Source organism: Phragmites australis, chromosome 24 (genome assembly GCF_958298935.1).
Source record: "Phragmites australis chromosome 24, lpPhrAust1.1, whole genome shotgun sequence".
Lineage (NCBI taxonomy): Eukaryota > Viridiplantae > Streptophyta > Magnoliopsida > Poales > Poaceae > Phragmites > Phragmites australis.
The window spans coordinates 661,476-670,595 of NC_084944.1; the positions used below are offsets into that span (position 1 = coordinate 661,476).

The 9,120-nt window shown below is 44.7% G+C and overlaps 1 protein-coding gene across 2 annotated transcripts; it reads right to left on the reverse strand.

The window, feature by feature from the left end:
• Positions 1–3,665: 3,665 nt before the first annotated feature.
• On the reverse strand, positions 3,666–8,809 carry LOC133907664 (serine/threonine-protein kinase BSK2-like). Of its 2 annotated transcripts, XR_009908000.1 has the most exons (11): positions 8,584–8,809; positions 8,215–8,471; positions 7,988–8,123; positions 7,629–7,762; positions 7,326–7,431; positions 6,907–6,992; positions 6,371–6,559; positions 6,120–6,278; positions 4,821–4,934; positions 4,196–4,502; positions 3,666–4,124 (listed from the first exon to the last, which is right to left on the reverse strand). XR_009908000.1 is itself a non-coding variant. In XM_062349732.1 (10 exons), exons 1-10 carry the CDS (start codon positions 8,666–8,668, stop codon positions 4,251–4,253), a joined length of 1,518 nt encoding a protein of 505 aa, XP_062205716.1. In that variant the 5' UTR covers positions 8,669–8,809; the 3' UTR covers positions 3,666–4,250. The 2 variants fall into 2 exon arrangements, 1 of the variants encoding a protein (XP_062205716.1); XM_062349732.1 differs by having other exon boundaries at positions 3,666–4,502.
• Positions 8,810–9,120: the final 311 nt, after the last annotated feature.

Below are 9,120 nucleotides of genomic sequence, written 5' to 3' on the forward strand. Positions count from 1 at the left end.
AGCAGATTATAACTGATAGTTTTTTAAATTATATGTATGTATTAGTAGATCTTGTAGACACTCAGACAATCAGTTAAGGTAAACATTATATTCACCCGTCGACAATTCAACATCAAATTGGGCGTGAAGGCAGCTGGCGACCTACGTACTGCACTGACCAGGCAAGCAACATTTCACACACGCAAATCACAACACCGATGATCATACAAGATGAGCAGCATTTCCACTTTTCTTGGGCCATCCTTAATCAACGAGAGCACGTATACCAAGACTCTGGGATGTATACCAGAGCACGTATCCTTAATCAACGAGAGCACGTATACCAACCATAATCGACGATCGACTATGGTTGTTACTTCAACTTCACCTGGCACAGCAAAGAGCTGCTCGATATTTGTCTACCTTCGTTTCTTCCGTGCAAAACCTGTCTTAAGTATGGAACTATGGATAGCATTTGGGCATTGATTTTCAAAGGATAGTTTAGACCTTCTGCATCGACTCCAAAAAACTTCTAGCAACAATGCACTGTCGACGTCAACCAATCATGATGGAAAGCATCTCAAGCTGCACACTGCACTTGCGTGGTCACGAAGACATGTGCCCTTTATTTGTTGTCAATTTTTCTTTTTACCCAGGACATTCATTAGAGATAAAAAGAGGATGCGACGCATCCTAGCAGACTCAACTCTATCATTGAGCTTTGTCACTAACTCCTTCCCGTTCGCTATTTGTTATCAATATTAACATCTACCTCCTGGCTCCTCTTTTTTTAACTACAACTGTTGTCATCTGTCAACACTATCTTTTCTTGCACGTTACTAACCTAGCACTCACCCTAACTTCTCCTTCTATATATATACAACTCCCTCGCTCCTCGCCTCAGTTTCGTCTCCTTATTAGCCTTGTAATCCACACTCCATGCAGTCTCAACATACAGGTTGAAATATGTTTGAACGGAGTGAGATGATGATTGAAAATGTGCACGTGGTGTTGGCATGTGAATGTAGGTTTGTCGCTAATAAGGAAATGACCGAGAGTTTTTTGAATGGAGGGCATCGGGAGAAATCATGCACGTAAAACTTGCCGCGGACATCAGTAGTCGTGATCTAAAATAGGCAGGGTGGACGCAGACCAAAATTATAGGAGGAGCTGCTCCTCCAGATTCCAGCTTGACAGTTGTCCGTCGGATTTATTCGCCGGCGCCGCTCAGGCTCAGCGGGGGCTAGCCATCTTGGAGCCTTGGGGTGGTGGAGGGGGGCGCTCAACTGCTCAAGTGCGCCAGCCATGTAGGGGGGCTCGAGCCCCCCTGCTGCCCTGTTGAATCCGTCCCTGAAAATAGGTGATTTTTTTGCAAAGAAATGGTGTCATGGATAATAATCTATGTACATCTATGCTCCTAAGGTCGCTGAATGTTGCCGGTTAGACTCAGTATATCACGTCTCCATATTAAAGGCGAAGCTACATGTAGTTTGGGTGGTGCACTGCCACAGGTTGAAGAATTTTTTTTACTAGTAGCCTGTTAAACTTTATATATGTCTAGCCGGAACATATTTGGCCTTAATGGGTATTTGATGTGTATGATGAATGTAGGGGACAATTTCGTTTTCTAGCTAACTTGAAAGTGAACCAGCTATGCGTTTCAAACCAGCTCGCGTCCCAGCTGACATCACCTCGCCAATAGCAGCGTATGCCCGGTTTAAAGCGTAGGGTTTTGTTTTGATTTTGTGGGAATTAAAATGTGTTCTATCAAATGCATGCGTTATTTGTAAATAGGTTTCCAAGAAAAAAAGGTTATAAACGACACACATTTACAAATGTAAGCTAGAATCGGTACGTCTCATAGGGTATAAAGCCTTGGGCCAGCCACTGATGGTCGGTTGAACAAGCCTGCTGAAAGTTACATATCCTGGAAGAATAGACCAACTAAGATGAGCAGCCAAATGGCAAGGGAAAAGGTCTTTTAGGGGTTTTGAAGACAGGGTAGGCCACTTTCTTCTGTTACACTTTCGGCAAGCAACCCTTTCTGAAATGGAAATGTATTCTTTGTTGTTTGGATGCCAGTTAGTGCACACAAAAGTACAAAACAAATAAAATATAATGCTCCAAGTCATGCAGGACCCATGGAGTTGAATTGGGAGGCGACGGGAATCCGGGAAATAATCTAGGTTTAGGGTTAAGACATAATTCATAACGTGACACGTGATAATTTATATTATTTCTTATTTCATCATATATGCTTTTTTACTTTTTTATAAATTTTATGATATTTTTTTACCATATATCACACTATAAATTAGATCTAACCCTAAATACATAATATCAGATATCATATGATTATTTTCCGTGAACCCATGCATCTCTCCCAATCACTTTATTTTTCTGACCCTTTTCTTGTACTTTTTCTGGGCAAGTGGCGACGAATAGTTTACTTTCCCCGTAAGGCCAACTCCAGCAGGATCTGCAACGGAGCCGGTATCCACCGCTACAGTGTTTTGCCGACTACTGTAGCGCAAAAACTCTTCTCCAGCGGAGCCGTTATCCACCGATACAGTGATACGGCGCCGGCAAAGCGAGGAGAGAGAGTCGGCTATTTTGCGGACGCTACGCAGGAACCGCAACACTGTATTGTCACCCGCAGGACGCCGCTACCGAGCTCGCAGGACGCCTATCTTCTTCTGTCGGACGACGCCGCCGCCGTGGCGCTCGGGCTCGGGATGTCCGAGTACCCCATCGGGAAGCTGGTCATGGTCGCCGTCCGCATCCCGGCCATGGTCGCCGCCGAACTGGGTGAATCCGTCGCACCCCCACCGCCGAACTGGGTGTAGCCCGGCCTGGTGTCGCAGAGGGAGTGATTGCTCGATGGAAGCAGGCGTCGGACATGATCCCAGCGACGAAGCAAGCGAGGTGGAAGTCGATCTTGTACATCTTCGCGGCGGAGCGGGAGGTCTGGCGAAGCTTGGAGGTGATTCTTCTCGCGCGGACCCGGCGTTGCGGCGAGACATGGCGGCGGCGGCGAAGTGAAGCAGCAAGTTTGGGGAGGGACGGGGGGACTGCAGGAGGTCTGGAGAAGTTTGGAGGTGACCTTCTTGTCGTGCGGACCCGGCGTTGCGGCGTGACATGACGGCGGCGGCGGAGTGAACGAGGATGGGGATGGACGGGGGCTGCAGGGGAAGATGACTTTTGACGTGGGAGTTAACGGATCGGTTAAAAGGAAAACAATTTAATAAAAGAGAGAGAAGATAAGGTTAGATTTATAGAGTATCTGTTGAAGATGGTTGAAAAAGATAGTGCTGTAATAGTGATAGTGGATACGGTAATAGTGTTATAGAGTACGAAATTTTGAGGTAGTTGCTGGAGATGACCTAAGGAACTTTTTATAGTAAGTAACAAAATTTCAAGTGATTCCATTGCAATTTCTGAGTGATTCTTGTATGGAAATTCACCATAAATTGACGAAAATTTGCAGAAACAACTTACGAACTCAATATGACTTCTTTTTTGTAAAAAAAAAATATGATCTTCATATGCTACTGGCAGACAAAATAGTATGCAAATTATTTACGGTAATCAGCGCTCCAAATATCAGGTCAAATTATGCATGCACATATCTGCTGTTTCGAAACCAAAAACAGCTCATCAAACCACGTTATGCAAATAACTGGTGACCGAATTGGTTCGCTCCATCAATAAACAAACAACATATCATAACTGTTGACGGGGAAATAAATAGCTGCCCATAAAAATATGGTAGAATCGAATAGAATTTAGATGGCTCCAGTTTATTCTCCTTGGCTAATCACAGGGAACCCGCCTTTTTCCACACCACTCAATGTCCTCTGGGGCCCAAATTAAGATTCCAATAGAAACGAAAAGGAGAAGAAATCGTTAGAAAGCATCCTCTTAATTACAACAGTCCTCTGCAGAGGAGCACTACAATTGCGAAGACCGGCACATCCTGCTGACACCACTCGCGGAACAAAGTGCAACTCAAGAGAATCCGCATGCCCCTGCTTTTATCTTCCATTCCAGGTCACAACAATGCCACTCACTATCGGCACAATGCCACTCACTATCGGCACCCGGGCGGAGATTGCACGATAAAACAGTGCATTTCAATCCCACTCCTAGCAGTGCAACAGGCGACCCAGTGAACAATTTGGACATTTTTTGTCGAACGAACAATTTGGACACTCACCATTGTAACTTTTCTTTCAAAAGGCAACGGTGTAGGGAAGCCGCGACCATGGTCCCTAACTACGCCAGCTGTTTTGCTTCTTGGCGTCAAACGTGGCACCGTCATTGAGCATGTCCTGTGCGTCGGTTTCCATGCCGAGCTTTGAGAGAGCAAGGGCTTGGAGGTAGAAGGCTGTAGGCCACTCGGGCATGCAGACCTGGGCCTGCATTGCGTCCCGGAGAGCAAGCTCTGCTTGCTCATTCATCAAGTAGGAAAAACTGCGCCTGGCAAAAACTGTAGCTGAAGGTGATTGAATCATCGCAACCAGCTGCATCACAGCAAACGGGCTAGTCATATTTCAGGAGATACAGATTCAGAAGCATGTATAAGAAGCATTGTACAAGAGTGAGGAAGTAAAATCCATGTCATATGTGGGGGGGCTAAGCACTTGAGCTAACAGGCTGAGGGCCAGACCACTTAGGAATATTGAATTGTTGACCAGTTTGGCAATTACATGAGATGGTTCTTTCTGTATTAGAGCTCCACCATAATTTGCATGGAGTCCAAAATATCATAAAGCAGATGGACATTGTGATAGTCTGCTAGCATAGTTAACCAGAAATGAAGAGAACAGGGATTTAGATACCTTTGAGTAGTAGTCGATTGCAGTCTTGAAATCCTTGTCTCTAAATGCAATATCACCAAACTTCTTTGTGTTCAGCATCTCTTGCACTTGCTGGGTCCATTCTTGAAAGGATAACTTCAGTTTTTACAGCAGCAGAGACATGCACCAGATAAAATTGGTTTATCTTATGAAAGCAAAAACACATGACTTCATAATTTATAAATATTGAGCAAGTGCAACATTCGGCGCCATACAACATCACAGGTCAAATCGCCGTCATATAAAACTTACCGATGTTGTATGGCGCCGAATGTTGGTCAACTAAAAGACGACATGTCCAACAGTTAAGTGTAGCAGAGATGTGTATGTTACGATGGATTTATGGCTATACAAGGAAGGATCGAATCCAAAATAATAATATATATGATAGGATAAGGGTAGCGCCAATTGAAGAAAAGCTTGTACAACATCGGTTGAGATGGTTTGAACATATCCAACGGAGGCCTCTAGAGTCACCTGTGCATAGCGGAATACTGAGGCGCGCTAATAATGTGAAAAGAGGCAATGATCAACCAAACTTAACATGGAAGGACTCTGTAAAGAGAGATTTGAAAAAATGGAATATCCTCAAAGAACTATCAATGGATAGAAACACGTGAAAGTTAGCAATCCACATGCCAGAATCATAACTTATGCATCAATCTCCTTATATTGTTATTACTTTTATTTTGTTACTATTACTAGTACCTTTATTATCATTATTGTTTTCACATCATCTTTTTAGTTGGATCTTGTGAGTTTCATCTTTAGCCAACCCCAACTTGCTTGGGACAAAGGTTGTTGTTGTTATTGTTGTTGTTTTTGCAAACACGAAGAATGAGATATTAAAGTACATATTGTATTCTGCACACACAATAAAATGCGAAAAGGGAGTCTAAAAAGTCTAGCAAACAGTACAATCTCCTAAATTAAACACTGATAAAATTCATGGTTATTCCACACAAAAATATTTGCCTTTTGGACTAAAACAAGCAACAATATATTTTTTCCAAGTCACCTTCTCCAATAGCCAAGAGAAAGCATCGCAGATACATAATTTACGCTCTACAAGCACATGGCGTGCCTTCAAAATTTCTTCTTCATTCTAACCATGCAATGTACAAAGCTCTGATTGGAAGGAACAGGAAGCTTGACAACGAGAAAAAAGATTAAAAGAAACTTGATGAACAAATTATCAATTGAGTCAAGAGGACACTAAAAGCAAAGTGGATCAGGAGACCAAGGATATAAGAGGGGGAACTAAAATTGATTGCAAGTTACCTCATTTTCTGCACCTTCATCATCTTTATAACCTGTTTTGAGCAAAATATCATGCACTGCTGTAAGATCCATACCGGCGCAGGCCTTCCCAAGTGGCGAAAGAATAGTTGGCAATACTGACGTGGCTTTTGTTATGCCCATTAACACATGCGATGCTACCTAAATTAGGATTCATACCATGGACAATGTTACTGGAGGCAATGAGAGAGGGGGGGGGGAGACACTTGGGAGAAAAAGCGCTACCTATTTACCTCTTTTTGCTTCTGAAGAGGCCCAACAGAAGACAAGAGATACTTTATGTTTGGCCTGTCCCTAGCTTCAAACTGCAAACACTTTGATGCAAGATCAACCAGTTTCGAAGCATCTTCGTTAGCATACTGCCCTTCTAAGGAGGAATCCATCAGCAACAGTATATTCTTTCCTCTTATCAAATCTAGTGCCTGGAGTTCCAACAAACCAAATAAAATGATAAATTCATTAATATAACAACATTGGTATATACCAATACAACGTCTAGCATAAGCTCTCTATCATTATGTTCTGTTATATGAGTGCACTTGGTTAGTGAAATAGTCAAGAAAAGGTGGTGTTGTGCTCATCTCATATAATGGAAATCTAGTACCTAGCAATAGCTATGAGTCTTGGTTCAAAGCTCAAAGCAGCCCATGAATGCAAACGTTTTACCAACAAGCAATGTGATGAAAGGGAATTGCTAACAGATATTCCATAAACATACTCTTCTTGACAAAAAAAAAAAAAAAGAAGCGAAGTTTCAAATGAAGCATACATGACTAGGAGGAATGTGTTTCCCGCTCAAAAGATCCAACAGCACAGTTCCGTAGCTATATAACACACTCTCGGGGATTACTCTGCCTGCCATTCAAGATTGAAGCACAGATTATTCAGTGTGGTCTAAAATAGCTACTGTAAATAGTAGGGATCAAAGAATATAAAGCTGCAAACAGCTGTGACCCAAAAGGTCTGTATTTAGTCACACTCTGGAAACAAGAAATTTTACAAGTGTATTCTCAAGAGAAACATAGCTCACTAGAGGTTCATAACTTAATTTCATAGACACGACAAATCAGCTAACATATAACAATTAAGCTTATAATAAGTTCACATGTTGATCTGCACAGGGCACCACCACAGTATCAACTAATCATGAATGTGACAGTAACTAGTAAGGACAAAGCTAGTTCTTACCGGTTCGTAGAAACTCTGGTGGAGTGTAAGCCAGGTTGGTACTATAACTTTTTCCATCACGGCTGTTCTTCATTAGTCCAAAACTTGACAAGCGAGGATCACCTTCCTGATAGGAAAGAGAAATTAGTTACAACAGGTGAAAAATTCCGTAGGCAGCTACAGAGGTCAGTACAAATTTCACGAAGTAAACTTTACTGAGTAAAATTTGATGTTCAAAGAGTGGCAAAAGAAGCTACAATGCAAAAGTCAGCAGAAAAAAATGTTTATAGAATCGAAGCTGCTAGCAAACTTGCATATATATACCTCATCAAAAAGTACTCTATAAGCATTCAAGTCATGGTAGATTTTCCTGTTCTCCGCATTGCAGTGGTCTAGTGCTTGCGCAATGTAATATGCAACCCTCAACCGCATTTCCCATGGTAATGGCTGCTTATCCCCTGTACCAAAAGGATAAAAAAAGGAAGTCCACCGAGTCAAATGCAGCAATGGTGAAGGACAAAAGGTGCACTACGCTGTTGAGTTAATTCAGGGAAGATTCACAGTTGGTGGCTTGATGATCCAAGTACGTCACCACAGACGACAACAGGCCGTTACAGCAGTATGCATGGAAGTGGATATGGATACGGAGGGAAAGGGAGAGAGGCGTGGCGGTGAGCACGTACAGTGGAAGAGATGCTTGGAGAGGGTGTCGTTGGGCATGTACTCGGCGACGAGCAGCCTCTCGTCACCCTCGGCGCAGCAGCCAATGAGGTTGACGAGGCGCTTGTGCCGCACCTTCCCCACCCCCGCTGCATCCGCCTGCAACCACGACAGCAGCAACATTGCATCACATTGCGAGATCCGGAAGGGGGTCAAATCAAACGAAGCAAGCAATCAATGCAAACCATACGAGGAACTGCTGCGGGTCGGGCCAGGAGAGGCGCGAGAAGCGCTTGACGGCTATGAGCCGCCCGCCGTCGAGGCGGCCGCGGTAGACGACGTTGGGCGCCTTCTCGCCGCTCTCGGAGACGATGAGGTCGGCGCTGAAGCCCTTGGTGGCGGCGCGCAGCTCGGCCAGCGCGAACTCCCTGAACGCCGGCACCGCCCGCTTCGCCGCCTCCTTGTCGTCGGCGTCGCCTCCCCCGTCCGCGCCGCCTTTCGCCGCCTCTGTGATTCAGTGGCAGACAAAGCCCGAGCGCATGCATTCGATTAGACGGATTCGACGCGCGCGGTTGGGGAAGGGGGTTAGGGTTTAGGCAATGGCTGCTGGCTCGCTTACCGGGATCTGCGGGGTTGTCGGCGGGGAGCGCGGCGGCGTCCTTGGGCGGCAGCGGCCCCGCCACCTTGGACTGGAAGCACCCCATGGATGGAGTGGAGATCTGAGCTTTGCTTAGCGAAGCTGATACCTTATATGGTCGGTGGTATGCGAGTGCACTCTCTCAGCTCAAGCGAACTCAGCGTGGAGGAGTGTGAAGCGAAGCAGAGAGGGAGGGAGGGAGGGAGGGAGGGAGGCGAGCAGAGTGAGAGAGTGAGGTGGGGGGAGGCAGGCAGGGCTCCGAGAGAAGCGCGCAGAGGTGGGGTGGGGGATCCGGTTGGTGCGCCCGCAACACCATGCACGTTTTCCCACCTCCGTTTTTTTTTTTTTTTGAAACGATATCGTGCACCTTTCCTTTTTTTATTTACAATTCGCATAATTTAAGGTTGTTTTGTTTTGTTTTCCACGTAAATTGAACCCTTTTTCGTGAAAAATCAGAGATACGAAGGGGATGACAGGCAGCTGTTTTGGTCTCATGTTAAAACTTGAAAGATATTCTCT

Bases quoted from the DNA above. Each gene is read 5' to 3' on its own strand.
- LOC133907664 (XM_062349732.1), bottom strand. From the start codon at position 8,668: ATGGGGTGCTTCCAGTCCAAGGTGGCGGGGCCGCTGCCGCCCAAGGAC. The intron at 8,124-8,214 runs GTATGGTTTGCA...TCGTGGTTGCAG, and splicing joins CCGACCCGCAGCAGTTCCTC to GCGGATGCAGCGGGGGTGGG. The intron at 4,503-4,820 runs GTATCTAAATCC...GCTGTGATGCAG, and splicing joins CAATCGACTACTACTCAAAG to CTGGTTGCGATGATTCAATC.